This window comes from Puntigrus tetrazona, chromosome 3 (assembly GCF_018831695.1).
Source record: "Puntigrus tetrazona isolate hp1 chromosome 3, ASM1883169v1, whole genome shotgun sequence".
NCBI lineage: Eukaryota > Metazoa > Chordata > Actinopteri > Cypriniformes > Cyprinidae > Puntigrus > Puntigrus tetrazona.
The window spans coordinates 260168-282724 of record NC_056701.1 but is presented as its reverse complement, the minus strand read 5'-3'; the positions used below and the strand labels follow the sequence as shown (position 1 = coordinate 282724).

The 22557-nt window shown below is 40.1% G+C and overlaps 2 protein-coding genes across 2 annotated transcripts in view; both read right to left on the bottom strand.

Annotated features, from left to right (window-relative positions):
• Nucleotides 1–4492: 4492 nt before the first annotated feature.
• On the bottom strand, nucleotides 4493–16395 carry LOC122331655. Its single transcript, XM_043229165.1, has 9 exons — nucleotides 16304–16395; nucleotides 14159–14242; nucleotides 13919–14017; nucleotides 13682–13765; nucleotides 11684–11778; nucleotides 9791–9880; nucleotides 9296–9324; nucleotides 8887–8931; nucleotides 4493–6105 (listed from the first exon to the last, which is right to left on the bottom strand). Exons 1-9 carry the CDS (start codon nucleotides 16393–16395, stop codon nucleotides 5935–5937), a joined length of 789 nt encoding a protein of 262 aa, XP_043085100.1. The 3' UTR covers nucleotides 4493–5934.
• LOC122330203 (matrix remodeling-associated protein 8-like) overlaps nucleotides 14470–22557 on the bottom strand; it is a 23028-nt gene continuing 14940 nt past the window's right edge. The window contains 5 exon segments of the mRNA XM_043227068.1: nucleotides 14470–14600; nucleotides 16885–16998; nucleotides 17378–17451; nucleotides 17582–17668; nucleotides 17742–17828. Coding sequence (XP_043083003.1) covers nucleotides 16966–16998; nucleotides 17378–17451; nucleotides 17582–17668; nucleotides 17742–17828 — 281 coding nt within the window. The 3' untranslated portion in view covers nucleotides 14470–14600; nucleotides 16885–16965.

The window sequence follows — 22557 nt, the reverse complement described above, 5'->3', positions numbered from 1 at the left end:
TGTTTTTTCAGAATTTAGCATTAGAAAGTCACTCATCATCCAGTTTTTATATCGACTATGCATTCTGTTAGATTTGGTGTTTATCACCAGGCTGCGCTGAAATATAGAGCTGAGTATCATCAGCATAGCAGTGAAAGCTAACACCATGACTCCTGATAATATCTCCCAGAGGTAACATGTACAGGTTGAAAAGTAATGGTCCTAGCACTGAGCCTTGAGGAACTCTATATTTCACTTGTGATTGATATGATACCTCCTCATTTAGTGCGACAAACTGATAGCGGTCAGAAAGATATGATTTAAACCATGCTAAAGCGCTTCCTCTAATGCCAACATAGTTTTCTAGTCTATCCAAGAGAATGTTGTGATCGATAGTATCGATTGCTGCGCTAAGATCTAATAGCACTAATAACGAGATAAAACCACAATCAGATGATAAAAGTAGGTCATTAGAAACTCTAATGAGAGCAGTCTCAGTACTATGGTACGGTCTAAAACCTGATTGGAAATCCTCACAGACACCATTTTTCTAAAAAGGAATACAGTTGTGAGGATACTACCTTTAGATGATTTAACAAGTTTGTACAAGTCTTCTTCTCCTATAGTAGAGAAAAAGTGTAATTTTTCCTCAGGGGATCTAAAGGTCACTATCTGATGTGAAACTGTAGTTGACGGCTGCATAGTTACAAATTTATCTCTGATGGTATCAATCTTAGAAGTAAAGAAATTCATGAACTCATTGCAGCTATACTCTTGGGAAATATTAGCACCTGTTGACGTTTTATTTTTTGTTAATTTAGTTACTGTACTAAATAAATACCGGGGTTGTGTTTGTTTTCTTCTAAAAGGGATGAAAAATAATCAGATCTAACAATTTTTAATAATTTTCTGTATGACAGGATACTCTCCCGCCAGGCAATACAGAAATACTTCTAATTTAGTTTTTCTCCACCTGCGCTCCATTTTCCGGGCTGCTCTCTTTAGGGTGCGTGTGTTGTCATTATACCATGGAGTCAGATTGCTTTCTTTTATCTTTTTTAAGTGCAAAGGAGCAACTGTATCTAAAGTGCTAAAAAGAGAGTGCATAGTTTCTGTTACATCATCAGGTTTTTGCGTCGTATTGGATGAACTAAGGAATTGAGATAAGTCAGGAAGGTTATTTAGAAAGCTTTCTTTTGTGGTGGAAGTGATGGTTCTACCATACTTGTAATAAGGTGCAGAGTTTACAGGTTTAACTATACAGAGTTCACACAAGACTAGATAGTGATCTGAAATGTCATCACTTTGCTGCAGTACTTCAACCATTTTAACATCTATTCCATGTGACAGTATTAGATCTAGAGTATGATTTCTACAATGAGTAGGTCCAGAGATGTGTTGTCTAACCCCAACGGAGTTTAAAATGTCTAAGAAAGCTGATCCTAATGAGTCTTTTCATTATCAACATGGATATTAAAATCGCCAACAATTAAGACTTTATCTGTGGCCAGTACTAACTCAGTTAGAAAATCAGCAAATTCTTTAATGAAATCTGTGCTGTGCCCTGGTGGCCTGTATACAGTAGCCAGTACAAACATGAGGATTTATCACTAGCACATGATTCTGTAGATAATGTCATATGCAGCACCAAAACTTCAAATGAGTTATACTTAAAGCCTGCCCTCTGAGAAGTACTAAGAATATTGTTATAAATTGTAGCAACACCTCCCCTTTATCTTTTAAATGTGGCTTATTTTTATAGAAATAATTTTGGGGATAGATTCATTTAGAGTAATATATTCATCTGGTTTTAGCCAGGTTTCTGTCAAACAAAGCAAATCTAGCTTCTGATCTTTGATCAAATCATATATATAAAGTGCTTTTGTGGAAAGTGATCTAATATTTAGTGAGCCAAGTTTTATCGTTTGCTTATTTGAATTATAGGTAGTTTTAATTTGTTGGACATTAATTAAATTATAGCTTTTGATTTGGTTTGGACGTTCTCTGCATATTCTAATTCGGGGGAACAGACACAGTCTCTATAGTGTGATATCTAGGTGAAAGAGTCTCTATGTGCTGAAAATTAACTGCCTTCCGTGGACGTGAGGCAGCTAGCAGACAGTCGGTTTAGCCGGTCTGTCTGCTTCCTGACCTTCCTGACCACTAGTTGGTCATGTTGGAGCTCTAAGACTATATATGCCATATTTCTAGATAGAAGAGCAACACCACCCCAGGAGGGATGAAGCCCATCTCTTTTCAACAGGTCAGGTCTGCCCCAGAAACTCATCCAATTGTCTATAAAGCCTATGTTGTTCTGTGGGCACCACTTAGACATCCAGCCATTGAGACCCAGCAGGCCGATAAGCAGGGAGGGGACCGGAGCATATTACATTGTAAAAGAATGTCGGAAAAAATTTACACAAATCTTTTTCTTGTTTCTTTCTTAATCTGTTTTCACAGTTTGTATCCAGACTGGATGGTGGATCAGCACACAGAGATTATGTTCATCAGAGACCAGAACACCTGGATGCGCCCGTGGACAGATCACCAGATCCTGATGCACACACACACACACACACACAGTCATTTACACTATCTGACACAGCTGCGTTTGAAATTGAACTGGAAGTTAAGTGCTGGGCGTCCGGTCAGAGGAGAACTGACCCCAACTGAGTCTGGTTTCTCCCAAGGTTTTTTTTTCTCCATTCTGTATGGATGGGGTTTTGGTTCCTCTGTCTTGCTTTGTTGGGGACTCTTAACTTCTAGTGGTTATCGTCAAATTAATTACAGAGACCGTCTCTGCATTTAATAACAAATTGTTTAATCTCGTCATTATACATCCCTATCATTGTATTCTTCTGCTTTATACTGTTCAGTGCTTTGATGCAACCTTTGTTGTTAAATAGGCTATATAAATTAAAATGATTGATTGATTGATTAATTGATATGGCTGCAGATGCAGCTGTGTCCTCCAAAGGAGCACGTCTTGCATCGACCGTGAGAGAATAGATGGCAGGAAGCATGAGTTGCAGAGAATTATTGTCAAATGTAATATGAGCACCAAGTTTATGCAGCAAATCTCTTCTTAAAAGGCAAAACAGAGCATTGGGTATTATTGCAAATGCATGCATTTTAAACAAGGAGAGATCATCTTTAGACATCACCGTAATGTTGGTGTCATCTCACATCGAACAGGGACACCACTTATTCCCACAGTGTTGAACGTTTTCCTGTAATAGAGCCCTCGTAAAATTTACTTGACAGAGAAGACTTACTAGCTCCTTGTCCTTAAATGAGCCATCATGAGGAAAGGATCCAACTGTACTTTTCCCTCTGACCAACCAGCCAAATTACTCAAATACTGTTCTTTGTTAAAACCTTTATTTTAACAAGCCAATTGAAGATTGGCATGCGCTTATCGCATCCGCTGATTACAGCATGACTATAAATAAGCAGCAGGTGCAATGCATATTCAGCTTTTCGCTTCAGAGCCGAGCGTGACTGTTCTGCTCCAAAGACGGTCTTTGAATGTTGGAGTACGCTGTTTCAACGGAGGTCGTTTTCCTGCGTTGAGTGGATTGCCACAATCAGGCTGCACTGCCCCTGTTTGTGTGCAGATCTCCTGTTGCCTCAACACCAACTAGAGCTAAAAGAGCTAGCTCATGGGTTTCTGGAGACTTCCTGCAAAGGGGCAGAGTACATGTTCCTCTGCCGAGGTCTAGGCTCCTCTGCCAAGAGAACAGCCTGGACCTTCTTACAGGAGAGTACCAGTTGTATCCTTTGGAGCTCCCCTGATGACTAGATGTCGATTGCAGCATCGGAAGGAGAGCCTGAAGGTTCTGGAGATTTAGGTCTGGCTGGTGGGACGTCCGATGGGTGCTCCACCATGCCGAATACGGATCTGGAACTGGTGGCTATGCTTGCCTGGGCAGGCCGAGAGGATTGGGCCTGAGTGGAATCATCCACCGCGTCCCGAGCCCTCAAAAACCTTTATTGTTTCTAAACATCAAACCTCTTGGTCTTGTAATTTCCTGACCCATCATTCAACAAAGACTTCTCCTCAGATTAAGTGCACTTTTCACAATTTTTAGGATGCCCAAATAAAACACAAAATAAATTATGTGGTTCAAGATTAACTTTTAAAATCACTCTTTGATACAGAGAAATTCTTGCTAAGTGTGGGTACTGAAAAAATTCAGTCCAAAATCATCCACACTTCTTCCCACATACAAATTGGGGAGAAAACCCAATTCTCCTATTGTTTAAAAACATACGAGAATATCCCTTTGTTTGCCAAATATGGTTCAAACAAAATGACATTACAAGAATGCAATCAATTTCTTTCATAGACAGGAAGAAAGAAATTAAAAACATTTTACCCAGACGAGCCCCCAATTGTTAAATAATTAACATCTTTTCACGGTCCCGTTGCTCTCGTAGAATAACTCTAGATGAATTCTCGATCGCATAGGGTGTTACGGATGGGGAGCAAGAAAACACACAGAGACGTATATATCCTTACTCCAAAGTTTATTCCCAAATACAATGGTGTATGGACATCTTCAGAGGAGTTTTACCCCTCTAGCCAATGAAACAAAAGAGGGCACATGTTGTATACATGCCAAAAAGATATGTACTTATATAAGATAGAGATATCAAAAGGAAGTTAAGAACTTATGAGGAATACTTTTGGACAAAGAAAACACTTCTTGTCAAGTATCAAAAGTGTAGCGTAAACCCATTCACCCCACGCCTGGGGGGAGCGCACACACCATTGAACCCTTATAACATCCAGACACATGTGTCTATGAGAGATGTTACAGAACAGTAAGGAAAGACAAAATTGCTCGTCTGCAGAATAAGGATAAAGCAATATGCAATAAAGAACCAGAGTTGTAGAGAGGACAATTACATGAGGATCTCCCAGAGGAGAGTGTGTCAAAATGTAACAAAAAAAACATTTCTAAAGTATATTGTGATAGAAATGCCGCTTTTTTTTTTATTATTATTATTGAGCCAGGTATACGTTTCATTATTTATTTTGTACACGTCTTACAGAAATGTCAAGAAGCTGGTGTCAAAAACTTTCAGAAATGTGAGTTATTTAATCTGCTCTTTGATTTACTTTCAACCAAAACTAAGTTGTTTTTCTTGAGTGTTTCTGAGACACGATGCTGCCATCTAATGAAGCGAAGTAGAAATACATCTCCTCTGCTTCTTGATTACATTGGATATAAGTGAAATGCATTGCATTGTGGGATACAGTATACTGCTGTTTTTAGTGAATATAGATCTTCTGTCTATACATAAAATTGCTGCACACATTACACATACTTCAGTAATAGTGAGAGTTAGTTTTATTGTCATTTTTTGGCAGTGCAGAGAGATAAAGAAAATGCAGTTCTATTAAGAAATAACAATAATAATAATAGTAATTGTTGGACATTAAGCTAAATAGTCATAATAAGTCCTTCGCACATATAGCTGCGTTTGAATTGAACTAGAAATTAAGCGCTGTGTGTCCAGTGAGAGGAGAACTGACCACAACTTTTTTTCTCAAATCTGTAAGGGATGGGGTTTTGGTTCCTTTCCTGACTTGAAATGTCCTATATTCTCATATTTAATACTTTTCAGTGCTTGACACAGTCTGTATTGTTAAAATCACTATATAAAAATGGTTGATTGATTTGAGACGCTCCTTCACTGTGAGCTCGAGACTCAAACATCAGTCCACAGATGTTAACATCATAGCGCTCTGATCTTGAAGGACGGCTGAAGCTGGTTTACAGTTAGAGTTAGTTATAAAAGCTATTACATGAAACACAGAAGAACAAGCGCAATGGCATTCAAACATCCTGTGTATATATATACACAGCTATTTACAAATCCAAGCCAGCGTATGCATAAGGAGACTGAAGTGTTCCTCACAGTGAAGAGCTTTTCTCTGTCTGCAGGTTATGTTTGTGTAATCACTGAGTTCAGCTCGATCTCCTCTGCCGCGTCACTCCCTTGGTTCTCTTGGGTTTGTTCGTTCAGTAGAGGATTCATCTTGTGTGATTCTGTCGTGATCTGCTTCTGGTCTGATCCAGCGGCTGGAGCTTCATCGCAACCCGCTGCTGGGTTCTGCTTCAGAACGAGACATGATTTAACAAGCGTCTTCATCAACAGTGTTTCTTAGACCTCATATAAGCATCAGCTGACTTTATTTCCCGGAGAGCCTCAGTGCTACAGAATTCAGCTCCAACCCTGTTTAATACTTACCTTCAGACCAGGCATGCACTGGATCCATTAAGATGTGACACAGAGCTTATTAATACAGTCATAAACATAACTATGTAAACTGTATGACGAGGTAAATTGAAAACGCCAATAAGTACTTCGCAATTAAGCACCGCATTCATTTAAAAGTCAATTATTAACAATGTACAAATATCCTATTGTGTTTTGACTTAATGTATTTATTATAGATGTTTGTTATTTGGGGAAAGTTCACTTTGAGAGACCAATCTACTTCAAGTGTATCGAAACAAGCCAATTGAAGATTGGCATGCGCTTATCGCATCCGCTGATTACAGCATGACTATAAATAAGCAGCAGGTGCAATGCATATTCAGCTTTTCGCTTCAGAGCCGAGCGTGACTGTTCTGCTCCAAAGACGGTCTTCGAATGTTGGAGTACGCTGTTTCAACGGAGGTCGTTTTCCTGCGTTGAGTGGATTGCCACAATCAGGCTGCACTGCCCCCTGTTTGTGTGCAGATCTCCTGTTGCCTCAACACCAACTAGAGCTAAAAGAGCTAGCTCATGGGTTTCTGGAGACTTCCTGCAAAGGGGCGGAGTACATGTTCCTCTGCCGAGGTCTAGGCTCCTCTGCCAAGAGAACAGCCTGGACCTTCTTACCGGGAGATACCGGTTGTATCCTTTGGAGCTCCACCTGATGATCGGATGTCGATCGCAACATCGGAAGGAGAGCCTGAAGGTTCTAGAGATGAAGGTCAGGCTGGTGGGGCGTCTGATAGGTGCTCCATCATGCCAGATACAGATCTGGAACTGGTGGCTATGATTGCCTGGGCAGGCCGAGAGGTTTGGGCCTGAGTGGAATCATCCACCGCGCCCGAGCCCTTAAGGGTGGACGATTGGTACTTAGGGGTGGCTCGCGCTGGTTCTCAGGGCCCCACCCCAGTACCATTCTTCCCGGAAGTGCATGAGGAGCTTACTGGGGAGTGGAAGGCACCTTTCACTGCCAGAATCCGCCACAGTGCTCCTTCTCCTTTACCACCCTTGATGACAGCGCAGCCAGGGGGTATACAGGGATTCCCCCAGTGGAGCGGTCAGTTGCAATGCAACTGTGTCCCAACTTTGTTTCCACTTGGCGTGATCCTGTGCTCCCCTCCCGGGCCTGTAGGCATTCATCAGCTATGATCATGATGTGGCCTGTGGAGAAGCTGTGTCTGCAGTACACGCTATTGCGTTGATGCAAGTCAATCAGGCCAAGGCACTGAGGGACCTGCACGGGGGTGGTCATGACCTGGAAGTTCTGAAAGAACTCCGTGTGCGACAGACCTCACGCTACAAGCGATGAAGGTCACGGCGCTATCTCTGCGCAATCTCACAGCGATTTGTGGCTGTGTCTGTCCAACATGCACAAGGCAGACTAGACACGCTTTCTTGAATGCCCCCGTGTCCCAGACTGGCCTCTTCAGCGTCGCGGTGGAGAACTTTACCCAGCAGTTTTTGGCCACAAGAATACATCCTGCCTTGGCGTACAGCTGCCGCAGAGGGCACCCCCTGTGGCCGCTCCCATGCAGCCAACGCAGCAGCAGCCCCCATCTAGGCAGCGCCGTGGAGGGCAGCCGCCTAGCTCATCCAGGCTTTCACCAAACCTGGAGGGAAGCGCAGGTGCAAGCGGCCCTGAGACAGGCGAGCCAGGGATGGAAGGAGCTGCTCTTCGGGAGATGGTGAACGCACCACTCCTTCTCCCGGAGGGGCGGGTGGAGAATCTTTTTTTTTTTTGCAGCTGACCTCACGGTCAGTGGTACCCAAAATATCGACAAAAGAGCAGTTTCCTCTATCTCTGGGTTCCCAAATCACAACTAATCACAACTAGAGGATCAGCAGTTACCTTTTAATAAATATAAATAAAATCACAAAGATTGGAGTCAGATAAAATTATGTATAAGGTCAGTACTATAATTGACACCCCAAAAGATTATTAAATATTAGTGATTTTCAACGAGACGCAAAGAAAAGATCGAACACGCATTGACCTTCAACCAGGGCCTCTGGATTCTGTTCTGCAGGAAAAGGGGACCCTTACAATCCCAATTCGTTGGTCATCCGATGTGACTCGGAGTGACCGACTGAAAGGGAACGTCTCGGTTACATATGTAACCTCGTTCCCTGAAGAAGGGAATGGAGACGTCACATCCTGTCGCCACGGAGCTGTACTTCCGCCGAAGGGGCCAGGTCACTAGCTCGCTCCTCAGTGAAAACCTGAATGTGCGTTGCACCCGCTGCTTATTTATACTTGCGCTGTAATCAGCGGCAGCTAGATGCAATTAGCGCATGCCAATCTTCAATTGGCTTGTTTAGATACACTTGAAGTAGATTGGTCTCGCAAGCAAGATCCCAATTCGTCGGTCATCCGGACGTGACGTCTCTGTTCCTTCTTCAGGGAACTAGGGTTACATACGTAACCGAGACGTTCCTTTCTATGTGACAAAAATGCCCAATTGAGTTCATTATTAAGAATTCAATGATATCTATCATATTAGTTTCCATCCTGTTTTATTCACTTATATACTGTGGGCTGGATTGAACAGATGTTCAGGTGTGTTTGATGAGGGTTGAAGCTGAACTCTGCAGGTCTAGTGTAAGTACAGTATATTACAAAATTAATCAGACACTAACCTCAGATTCCTGACTCTGTGATCCAGTGCCTCTGCTTTGAAGAGACTAAAAAAACCACGACAGGTCATGTACACTAAATCTTCACTAAATGTGTTTCAGAGCCTCTCACGCTTTATTTAGAATAAAAAGAACAAATCTGATGTAAATGAAGAAGAGTTAGGTAATGTAGTTCAGTAAAATTACAAGAACTGTATTTCAATAAAACTCTAATGAAACACAAATCCTCAAAACAATCCTTGAATAATGAAATCAAATTAATTTACACATCTCTCTCTCTTTGAGGAATCAGTTCAAACCAGAAACATTTAGTTGTGTCCAGACTGATGTGTTTCTGTGTAAATGATAAAGACTTCAGTCGTGGAAGAATCATAAAATGACCAACACATTGAAGAAGATTTATGACACTAACCTGACACGAATCCAGACAGGGTTTGATCCTGAAGAAGAAAACAGATCAATATATCAATAAATATATAATGTATAAACACTTTAATTGTGTTAAAGTGGTGCTAAAGCTAGACCAAATACACTTTGAATAATATTGTTCTTTGAATGTGAAATATTTAAAAAAACATGCATTGGTCAGAAAAGAAATACTCCAAATAAAGTTTAACTATTATTTTATATAAGTCTTGAGCGATATGTCTGTGAATATGTTCATAGATTTAAAATATACTTAGTACATTCATTACTTTTTAGACTAATCAGATTCAGATATATCTGTTTAATAGTTGAGTCCTGGTTTTCACAAAGTCACTATCCTCATAAATGATGTGGTAAAAACTAAATAGTAATAAAACTGATCATTCATTTCCTGAATGTGACGCATCCTAAAGAAATGAAAATGAAATAAGAATCAAATAAGAGAGACTGAACGTGTAATAAATGTTCAGGTTTTACTCACAGGGTTCAAATACCAGGAGAATTAAAGTGAAGATGAACTCGGTGGAGAAGACTGAGATCCTCATGTCTCCCGTCAATCCTTCACCATTAACTGAGGAGGAAGACCCACAGAAACCATAAAGCGCTGGTTTTATTAACACTGAGCTCATTAAAAGTAGAGAGTTAGGTTGGGGGTGTTCTGGGGAAAGTAGATGTTCCTGACTTATATCTGAGTATTTTCAGGTGTTTTAAGGAGAATAAATTATAATAATATTGTCACGTCTTGTTAATTTAGTGATTTCCTTGTGTATTTAAGTCCTGTGTGTTTGTATTCAGTTTGTCTGATCATCAAGGTTAATACGTGTGGCTTTTGTTCTGCCTGTCTGCATATTGCTGTCTTGTCCGCTTGAAGAGGATTAAAACTGCTTAAGTCTATTTCGTCAAGTGCTCCTTCATGCTAAACCACACCGTGACAGTACGATTGGACCCCAAAAGTAAAGCGGCGTGTTTTGCTTTTTTTTTCTTTTTGTCATGGATTCCCCTATGATGACCCAAACCCAAACTGTCCAGCGACGACCCTCGAGAGAGCATCGCGCTTACATCGAGTGGGTGCTGTTCGCTGATGACTGTTCAGCCCATGGACAACGACACCAACCCCGCTCCAGAGCCCAGCCCATCACTTCACCGAGTCGTGGAGCCCCCGGCCTGAGCCCACCGATGGCGCAGTTGTGGAGTCTGGCACGACCATGGAACCATTGCCGAAGAGAGCGACAGAGCCGTGGAGCGCCACCCGACCCGAGCCGACTGTGACAGACCAGGTGGAGGAGCAGGCAACAGAGCTCGCCACGATGGAGACAGCCGAGTGCAATGAGAGTGCGGAGTGGAGCTCCTGCCACTGCACCACGGCTGAGGATGAGCTAATCATATATCTGGGGCTACTGGATCTTCAAGAGGAGCTGGATGATGTAGACCTAGACATCACCCCTGTATCCAGAGTTCCTGAATCCGTCCAGCTGCTCCGCACACCTCGGTCGGCCCCATGGAGTCGATGGCCGCTCCTCCCCTGGCTCCTCCCTCCATCTGCACCTCCCTGGACTCCTTCTGCTTACCCCTGTTTTTCAGTTTTTTCGGTGCGAGGACGCACCTTCCGGGAGGGGGCGATATGTCACGTCTTTGGACATTTTTGTTGTTGTTTTTGTCGTGTGCCATGTGTTCCATGTGACCCAATTTAGTTAATTGTCTTTATCGTCTTCAGCAGTGTCTTGTTAATTTAGTGATTTCCTTGTATATTTAAGTCCTGTGTGTTTGTATTCAGTTTGTCCGATCGTCAAGGTTAATACGTGTGGTTTTTGTTCTGCCTATCTGCCTGCCTGCATATTGTTGTCTTGTCCGTTTGAAGAGGATTAAAACTGTTTAAGTTTATTTTTTCTCGTCAAGTGCTCCTTCACACTAAACCACACCGTGACAAATATAGGTTTAAAATCAAGTCAGAACAGTCGTAGCATGAATTATTTTTAAATATTGCAATAAATAATTCATCCTACAAACAGGAAATAGATATCATTTGATCATTTGAACATGAATATTATGTTTTAATATAGTGTCTACTGTCTTTTGAGTTACAGTCTTACGTTTAATCAGTGAAATAGAATAAAAAGACATTTGGGCTGTTACCAAGAAAATTAAAATGATTAAATGAACACTGAATCTGCATCTGAAGTGTTTTAGATGTATTTACACGTTTAATGAATTTAGCTGAAATTACAAACACATGAATAATGTTCTGAGATATTACACATAAAAAAACATGAAAAATATCTGTGAATGGAAATGAGAAGAATCTGATCTGAGATATTAACAGATTCTAATACTGTATTAGATTCTAATAATGTAAAGTGTAATGGTGTTGATTCACCTGTTTTCAGGATCACTTCAGTCATCAGAGCAACAGAGTTGAGTAAAACTACACCGACTGATCCGAACACATACACCACAGTCACACGGGAAGATCTGAAAGATCAAATACAGTTTAATATCTTCATCAGTGGATAGAACAGATGATCTACACATCTCTCCTGATTTCAGGCCAGAAATACCATCAGGATAGACATAACAAAAAATTATTTTGTAGAATAATAATGGTTTCATTACTCATGCATTAATATTTCCCTCTGTTTAATATTTATTATCTGTCTTGTCACTTAATAAAAATCAGCTGTGGATTTCAGACCCTCACTGTAAACTAAACACTTTCAGGATCCATGAAGTTCATTTAGATTTACAGTAAAAATCTGTATTTCATATAATATTAGTATACCAGATCACTAAATATATATTATTTTGTATTTTTTTATTTACTATTAATACATTTATTTATTTTTTTATATAACCTGATTCTCTAAAAAAATGTTATTTTATTTTTTGTATTATTTTCTTGATTTATTTGTATTTATTCACTTTAAATAACTCGACTCACTAAACATGCAATTTATATTTTAAACATATTATTTTCTTGATTTATGTTTATTCATTTTAATTTACTTGATTTATTGACACATTTAATCTTTTTATTTATTAATTTTAAACAATTTTAAACTGTAGAACGGAATCCAGAGGCCCTGGTCGAAGGTCAATGCGTGTTTGGTCTTTTCTTTGCATCTCGTTAAAAATCACTAATATTTATTAATCTTTGGGTTTCCAATTATAGTACTGACCTTCCTTCGTGATTTTAGTTATATTTACATAAATGTAACTGCTGATCCTCTAGTTGTGATTAAATTTGGATCATTAATTAACTATAATATTTCCTACTTTCGACTTATCGTTGTTAGGAGTCTGGGTCGCTTAGAGACCTTGATTGGCCAGAACAGACTCACGACACATCAGGTCTAGTCCAGGTCTTAGTCAGAGGCTACCCCGCAGATCACTTACCTTAATGCAGCCATCTCCTCGATAGACTCAAAAAGAGTAATTTTTATGCGTTCCTAAGTAATAGCATGCTAAGCCAGTTTGGTGGCAGAAGTCAAGATCTCAAGACGGCTCCATCCATCGATCATTGATCTGACTCACCCTAGCACGCCAACAATGAGAAAACCTCAGAAGTCACTAACCTACTAGAAAAGTTATTTCAGACAATATTATAAGTTAACCAAGATTAATATTTATTTTGCCAGGCAAGAACAGTTTCCAAATAGGTATAATTGATAAACATTTGCACAACTGATCAGCAGTACAAAAATAACACAAAAACAAAATAAAACAAACCTTAAAAGGTCAGTATACCTGGTCTTTAAAAAGTACATAATGTAGTGTAAGAGGACATACATCCCACTACGGGCCGATCTGGCTACAGAATCACTCCTTGTTGTGTTTTGTCACTTTCCTTATATACTCAGACCAGACAAAGAGATCCCAAATGTAGTTGTAAAACCTTTTGGTGTTTAGGTTCCCGTGCTCCAGTGTCACACCTGGCTGGAACACGTTCAGAGACCTAAAAGGAGGACACACCTCCTCTCAGCAGAACACAGTTCTATAAAGTTCTTAATCTTCTCCATAATACAAATGATTACTGTGAAATTGAGACCAATTTACCAATCGCACTGAGACCTTTCAAAAATAAGACCAAACATGAAAGTGAAGAACAATAGGTTCATAAGACACATGACATATAATGCCTTATTCTTAATGAACTTTAAACCAAGTCTTTTGGGCAGAAGGAGGGAAGCAGGAAGAGCAGAGGTGAAGAGGGTGTCATAAACACAACAGGGGTGTTTACTCTCTTTTGAAGTCCTTTTGTTTCTTTGGATATCCCTTCTCAGATCAGTCTTAATGCATATACAGGTTTTGATTCACCTCCTTACAAGAGAGAAGAGAATAAACTAGATCTAGAGTCAGGAGATGATTAATACTGTACCGAATGATGAAAATGAGTGGGTGAAATCGATCAGTGTCCAGAGAAACTGAAGAAACACAAGCATATAGCCCCATCCAAAAGCATCTGAACACAACAAAACACATCATCATCATCATCATCATCTTCATCATCATCATCATCCTCACAGTAAGGTGTTCATTAACTCACAGTTTTTTCTCATCAATGTAAGATATTTTGATATGTTCCTGAGTTATATATAACGTGATATTAGCATACCGTTCTGGTTCTCCAGAGCTGTGATGTAGAAATAGATCAGTAGAGCATTGATAAGCATCATGAGAGTTAAATACACGGATCTGCTGAACACAGGTGAACCTGAAACACATTAGCATCATTAAACACTGACATTAATCAAGACATTAAATCTAGAAATCATCTCAGAGATGAGAAGCTGGCTATTAATGAGTGATATACTGATGTGAAGTGTGTTTGTGTCAGGGATCATCACACACTCACAGCCCATCTTTTGACCACAGAGAATGTCCCAGTTGTATCTGCTGGCCGTGAGAAACACTGGTAAAACTACCATGATGAAGAAACCTGGAGACAGAAGATAAGATTCACTGACAGACATCTATTCATCTCTCTGTAACTAATTTATTTTATTATATCCATCACTCGTCTCATTTTACTTCTGCCTGAGAGATGAACGTTCTTTATGTTTATTATGTTTTAATCTTCAGGGTGAATATATATTAAAAAAAGACAAAAGCTCATTGAAAGCTTAAAAACAAAAGTAAGTATCTGATAAACGTGAACTCACCTCCTCTAGCGGATCCAAAGCTGAAGAACAGGAGGATGAATTGTAGAGAAGGAAGGACATCGAAGCTTATTCTAGCCAGAACATCGAATATAGTCCTGATCCGTAGACTAAATTTATCAGTAAAAATAGCCAACGCTGTATGAGAAAACAATTAATAAATCAATACAAATGTTTGATCTGATTTGGATTTAATGTCTTAATATTCAAGTAAAAACAAGTACAGAAATAATTCATATTTTAGTTTGAACAGAAAGTTTCATTGATAATAAAGAAGATGAAGTTGATGCACCGATCGACTCTGTATTAATCTCAATATTATTATTATTTTGAGGGAGTTATATATACTCCTCTCTTCTCTGACATGTATCTGACATGTCATGAATATTTCTGTCAATTTATATGAAGTAATAAAACAAACTGAGCTAGATATTTAGTTATCGCCCCTCTGGAGTTGTCACAACTTGGATTTGAACTCAGGTCTCTGGTGTGGTTGCCAAGCGATTTACCGCTTAGCCACAAGGGGAATAGTGTTGGACCCAAACAAAACACTCTAGGCAGTGTAGATGTAATAAAAACCCCAAATTGAACAAAAGTTCTTCTCGGACAGAGGTATTGTTAAGAGAGCAAATAATAGAAAGAAGTACTAGGAAAAATAAAAACTCCATGGGGAGAAAACAAAACCAGTTAACTGCACAAAGAAAAATACCCGAACACCTTGCTAGAGGTAGCTTGAAGGACTAGGTGACACAAGGCAGGGACTCACAGCCATGACTCAAGAACCGAGTGAAGAACAAAGGGAAAACTCACAACTGAAATACCCAATGGAAAACAAGGCACAGGGTGAACTAGATATCACTAAACAAGGACACGAGGAGGAACTAAGGCAGAGGGGAACACAGGGCCTTCTAGAGGCATGGAGAACAACTGCAGGAGGGGATGCTGACAGGTGTCTTTTGTAATAAACGACTGAGTTTATTTCAGGAGACTTTCGTGACGCAGATATTCATAAAAATAACTAATTTCTCAGCTGAAAAAAGCTGAAATTAATTAAATAATTAAGGTTTTTACAAACGTTAAGATTAAGTTAGATTTGTCTCTGACTAATTATATTTAAATAAAGAGGTTGATCTGAGGGATCCTGATCCTGATTTCTTATAAAGAGTTTAGTTTCTGCTCAAAAGGATCATCACTGAGTAAAGTGACCTGTGTTTTGATCTCTCAGTGTTTTTGGGTAATAAAGACATTGAGTCCCATCTGAAAACGATAAGAAGCTGTCTACTTCTTCACTCAGGTTTGGACTTAACCACAAGCTTTTATTTTCTGATGTTCTACATTGAGTATTTTCTTTTTAAACTGTGACTGAATGAACTTTACTTGAGTATATTTATTAATTTATTCTTAATTTCCATGTTAATCCATGCTTGAGTCAAATTTACTAGAGTTCCCAAACAACCTTAAGATAAAATATAGATTTAAATCCACTAATAATTATCTTTAAACTCTCACTTTGAAAGTTTTTGTACATTTACTAGTATTTTCTGAATGAAAGTAAACCCTGCTCTGAACTCATCTGTGATTTCATTCCCTTTCTTTTACAACATTATTCAGTCAACAATCATAAACTATATATATATTGAAAGCTAAAATACTCAAGACTGATTTTGAAGAGTTATTCAGGCAGTGACCAATAAATACACGATTAATAAGATTTATGTGATTCTCAAGGAGTTTTGTAATGTTTAGGGTTTCGTCTGACCCTTCATACTCATGAAATCTGCTCTAAACAATCACCTTGTCTTATGAAAATGCTTCAATTAACTCATAACATAACATCAGACCGGATTTTGTCACTAGTTCGGTCTCTGTGGCTCTTCCCAATCACCACCAGAGGGCTCCCTCTCCTGAGTATTAACTCTCCCATGAACTCCATTTCCCATCACTCCCCTCTGTGACCCACTTTCCTGATCATCTGCCAGGTGTAGCTCATTATCTGGGCTATATAACTCTGTCACCGTGACTCGCACCGCCAAGTCTTGTCCCTTATGATTGACAATTCCAAGCATTTATCCCTGGTCCCTGACTTCTGTGTATGACCCTGGACTGTTTACTGCTAATTCTGATTCTCTACTGCCTGTCTCTTGGATATTGGACTGTTTGTCGACCCTGTGATCGTCTGCTGCCCGCCTTTGAAACCCTGCCTGGTAATATCGTTCCTGATTCTGCCTTGTCTCTGATATACCTGTTCACCGTTACTGAAACCTGCCTGTACGACCTCGATCTGCTTAATAACCTGCTGCAAATGGATCCGCACGACTCAGATCTCACGACTTTATCTTTTGTGCCTTTAACAATCACCGTTACTCTGGTGAAACATGATTCTTCACACAATCATTGACTCTTGATGGAGAGAAATACTTACAGAAAATAATATAGAAGAGGTTCAACAGAAGCACAAACACAAAGAAGACTATGATCAAGGCTCCTTCAAATCCAGAGTAATTTAGATTTTTGTCCCAGGCAGATTTAAAGAGAACTGGAAGAGAGGAAGAGATAAAAACAACAATAAGTCTCTGAAGGTCGACTCAGCTGATGACCGCTGACCCTCACATGACCCCAGACATGCTGAGATGTAGAAGTAGATTCATTCTCTCTGTAACACGTCTAGGTCTCGTGAAAACATTAGTGCAGTAGTTCAGTTATATATTTTATTAAACACACAGATTCAGAACTGAACATGTGTATGATATCTGACAACAAACATCAGCAACACTAAACACTTCCAACTATTCATGTCATGTTCACTTTTTAAGATCTCCTGCATAATGAGAATATTACATGATTTAAACGTGATTACTGATCAGATGTTAGTGTGCGTTTTAATGTGTTTAATGTGTAATATTTGGATTATTTACCTGAATAAAAACAGCTGAGAAAACGATATATTCTGTTCTAAAACTATACCTCTGAACCCATGTTTTAATTTTGCCTGTAAAACAGAAAACATAGTATACATATTAACATATTAACACAGTGAAACACAAATGCCAGTAAAACACTGATTATTTAGCTCATCTGGGTATTATAATTCATATTTCCTCTAAACTGTTAATAATCACCTGGGAAGTCATACGGAGCCGTCCAGAGCAGCAGGAGAGGTCTCAGAAAATAAAGAGAACAACAAGAGACGGACTCAAACAGAGATCCTGAAACAAACAGCAGATGATCATCATCACTGTATTAATACACAACTATAATGATTGATCATTAATCACTGACCTTCAGAAACAGCCCAGAAAACAAACGCCAGAAACATCAGGACATTTGGAGAGAAGACCAGAAACATCTGAAGACAGAAGACTGGTTCTGGAGAGAAAACACAATCTCTGTTCAGTTATGAGGAAAATTGTAATTTTCAGTCAGTCAGGTTTATTTGAACACAAATTTCTCTTCTTTTTGACAATTATAATTATAAGTTAATGAATCGATCTCAAAATTGTGTTGGAAATAGAGTAAAAATAAATATGATAAATAACTAAACGTCTGATTCAGAATAGAAGAGGGGTATTTTTCTTATCTCTTGACCTACCAAGTAGTTTCAGTACCAAATTTTTATTGGTTGAAAACTGCCTGTTATTTTGAATTATTTATTTCTGAGCGATTTAAAACTATGAAAGTGAACTGTACATGTGTACTGTCCTCATCTTAAGCTCTCAGATCATCCAGACAGAGAGAGAAGTTTCCATTCTTTAAGGTGCTCAGGAAAGAAAAGAGCTCTGTCCTGATAATTACATGAATAATGGGAATAATGGCTCTCGATTGCTCCTGTCTGCTGAGAGGTTGGTTATAAAATTTTATTATATCAAATATAATGTATTTGTCTACATACCGTTGATACTATCAAAAATGAGTAAATGGGTTCTCCTGCATCGTCACTTGCACCGTCTCTCACATGTATAGCATATCCTTCTCTGTTAGCGATCAGGGATTCACGTGTGATAAATGCAGGGAAATAGCTAGGCTGACAGAGAAGGTTTTAGAATTAGAGACACGTATCCAAACTTTAATTGAGGACAGTAAGAATGCGAGGGCTGTAGATACTGCTTTGGATGCGACTAGTACAGTGAATCACGCATTACATTGTTCAGTTCCAGCTTCAGAGCCCTGCAGCAGGGCAATTGGGTGACCGTGAGAGGCGGGCTAGTCGCGGGTCAAAACACCGCTCATCCGTTCCGATCAGAACATCAAACAGGTTCTCCCCACTCAGTGACGCACCCACTGAGAAACCTGATCAAAGTGCTCTAGTAATTGGCGATTCTATTGTACGGAACGTGAAAATAGAGACACCAGCCACCATAGTCCAATGCTTACCGGGAGCCAGAGTGTCTGACATCTTGTCAAATTTAAAAGTGCTGGCTAATGGTGCTGGCTTTAAAAGTGCTGGCTTTAAAAGTGCAGCACCTAATGTCTTCTTTCTGAACGAGCTTAATGACTTTTACGCGCTCTTTGAGAGAGATAATAATGAAAAGGTCACCAAGATCACCCCTCAACCGACCCACCCATCCCACTCACCTCCTCAGAGGTTTACTCCGCACTGAGCCGGATCAGCGCGCCGCAAGGCTGCTGGACCAGACGGTATCCCTGGACGCGTACTACGGGCATGTGCAGAGCAGCTCGCTGGGGTATTCACGGACATTTTCAACATGTCCCTTGCCCAAGCAGCTGTACCAACGTGCCTCAAATCCACCTCCATTGTACCAGTGCCGAAAATCTCAAGCCCAGTGTGCCTAAACGACTACCGCCCTGTAGCACTCACACCCATCGTTATGAAGTGCTTTGAGCGACTAGTCTTGACACATCTGAAGGACTCTGCCTTCCACATTGGACCCCACCAGTTTGCCTATCAAGGCAATAGGAGCACTGAGGATGCAGTCTCCATCGCGCTGCACTCTGTACTCACACACTTGGACAATAACAACACATATGTACGGATGTTGTTTGTTGACTTCAGTTCAGCATTTAACACCGTCATTCCCTCTAAGTTAATTACTAAACTTAGAGATCTCGACATTAACATCTCGCTGTGTAACTGGGTTATGGACTTCCTGACCAACAGACCCCAGCATGTTAGGTCAGGCCTCATCTGCTCCACCACTGCCACTCTCAACACTGGCGTATCGCAAGGCTGTGTGCTGAGCCCATTCCTCTACTCCCTCTACACCCACGACTGCAAGCCTGTGCATGGATCCAACTCCATCATTAAGTTTGCAGACGACACCACGGTGATTGGCCTCATCAGTAACAACGATGAGACTGCCTACAGGGAAGAGGTCCAGCATCTGGCCACGTGGTGCAAAGAAAACAATTTGCTCCTTTAACACCACCAAAACCAAGGAGCTCATTGTGGACTTCAGGAAGGTGAGAAGAGGCACACATGATCCCATCCACATCAATGGGATTGCTGTTGAGCCAGTCCCATGCATCAAGTTCCTGGGAACCACCATCTCGGAGGACCTGTCCTGGACCACAAACACCTCCAGCCTGGTCAAGAAGGCTCACCAGCGTCTTTTCTTCCTGAGGAAACTTAAGAAGAACCAGCTGTCCTCAGCCATCCTGGTGAACTTCTACACGCTGTACAATAGAGAGCATCCTAACAAACTGTGTCACAGTCTGGTATGGGAGCTGCTCTGTTGCTGAGCGTAAGGCACTGCAGCGGGTGGTGAAAACTGCCCAGCGCATCACAGGAACTCCACTTCCATCCATTGAGGACATCCAGGAGAAACACTGTTGCGTCCCGAGCACGCAGTATTCTTAAGGGCTCCTCTCACCCTGCCCACAAACTGTTTTCCCTCCTGCCATCCGGCCGGCGATTCAGATTCCCGGACTAGAACAAGTAGACTGAGGAACAGCTTTTTACCAGAGCTGTCTCACTACTTAACTCTACCCCACTGACTCTGCCCCACCCCACCCCCATCCCCACCCCATTAAAATAAAATAAAAATATACAATGCACTGTTAACATTCGTCGCACTCCACTGTACATAAACATATTGTAAATGTATGTACATATCCCTTGTACATACTCTTGTAAATTTGTATACACATCCCGTATATCCTGTACATAAACACCTGTAAATTGTTTATCACATATTTATCTGTACATATTTGTACATATTACCTACTGTATATGTGCACTTTATTTGTGTAATTTATATTGTACCTGTATCCGGCACTTGCTGCTTATTGCACTCCTGGTTAGACCTAACTGCATTTCGTTACTTTGTACTTGTACATGTGTAATGACAATAAAGTTGAATCTAATCTAATCTAATCTAATGCTAAATGTAAATTACGAATATTGTTATTCCCGTCGCCGCTAATGATGTTCGACTTCACCAGTCGGAGACAACTAAAAATAATATTAAGGAGGTGTGTGAATTTGCAAGCACGATGTCGGACAATGTAATATGCTCTGGTCCCCTCCTGCTTACCGGGTGATGAGATTTACAGCAGACTGCTGGGTCTCAATGGCTGGATGTCTAAGTGGTGCCGGCTTTATAGACAACTGGATGAGTTTCTGGGGCAGACCTGACCTGTTGAATAGAGATGGGCTTCATCCCTCCTGGGGTGGTGCCGCTCTTCTATCTAGAAATATGGCATATAGTCTTATAGCTCCAACATGACCAACTAGTGCCCAGGCCAGGAAGCAGACAGACCGCCTAAACCAACCGTCTGCTAGCTGCCTCACGTCACAGAAGGCAGTTAATTCTCAACACATTCTCATTTCACCTGGATATCACACTATAGAGACTGTGTCTGTTCCCCGAATTAGAATATGTAGAGAACGTCCAAACCAAATCAAAAGCAATCATTTAATGTCCAACAAGTTAAAACTACCTATAATTCAAATAAGCAAACAATAAAACTTGGCTCACTGAATATTAGATCACTTTCCACAAAAGCACTTTATATTTATGAATTGATCAAAGATCAGAACCTAGATTTGCTTTGTTTGACAGAAACCTGGCTAAAACCAGATGAATATATCACTCTAAATGAATCTACCCCCAAAAGTATTGCTATAAAAATGAGCCCTGATAAAAGGTAAAGGGGAGGTGTTGCTACAATTTATAACAATATTCTTAGTACTTCTCAGAGGGCAGGCTTTAAGTATAACTCATTTGAAGTTTTTGTACTGCATATAACATTATCTACAGAATCATGTGCTAGTGATAAATCATGTTTGTACTGGCTACTGTATACAGGCCACCAGGGCACAGCACAGATTTCATTAAAAACTTTGCTGATTTTCAAACTGTTAGTAGAGTTAGTACTGGCCACAGATAAAGTCTTAATTGTTGGCGATTTTAACATCCATGTTGATAATGAAAAAGACACATTAGGATCAGCTTTCTTAGACATTCTGAACTCTGATGGTGTTAGACAACACGTCTCTGGACCTACTCATTGTAGAAATCATACTCTAGATGTAATACTGTCACAAAGAATGGATGTTAAAATGGTTGAAGTACTGCAGCAAAGTGATGACATTTCAGATCACTATCTAGTCTTGTGTGAACTCTGTATGGTTAAACCTGTAAACTCTGCACCTTATTACAAGTATGGTAGAACCATCACTTCCACCACAAAAGAAAGCTTTCTAAATAACCTTCCTGACTTATCTCAATTCCTTAGCTCATCCAATACGACTTAAAAACTTGATGATATAACAGAAACTATGCACTCTCTTTTTCTAGCACTTTAGATACAGTTGCTCCTTTGCACTTAAGAAAGATTAAAGAAAAAATCTGACTCCATGGTATAATGACAACACACGCACCCTAAAGAGAGCAGCCCGGAAAATGGAGCGCAGTTGGAGAAAAACTAAATTAGAAGTATTTCGTATTGCCTGGCGGGAGAGTATGCTGTCGTACAGAAAAGCATTAAAAATTGCAAGATCTGATTATTTTTCATCCCTTTTAGAAGAAAACAAACACAACCCCGGTATTTATTCAGTACAGTAACTAAATTAACAAAAATAAAACGTCAACAGGTGCTAATATTCCCCAAGAGTATAGCTGCAATGAGTTCATGA

Coding starts and splice junctions, on each gene's coding strand:
- LOC122331655 (XM_043229165.1), bottom strand. CDS start 16,395: ATGGAGTTCATGGGAGAGTTAATACTCAGGAGAGGGAGCCCTCTGGTG. Junction 13,766..13,918: donor AGCTCTGGAGAACCAGAACG/GTATGCTAATAT, acceptor TGTTGTGTTCAG/ATGCTTTTGGATGGGGCTAT. Junction 11,779..13,681: donor CCACTCATTTTCATCATTCG/GTACAGTATTAA, acceptor TTGATCTTTCAG/ATCTTCCCGTGTGACTGTGG.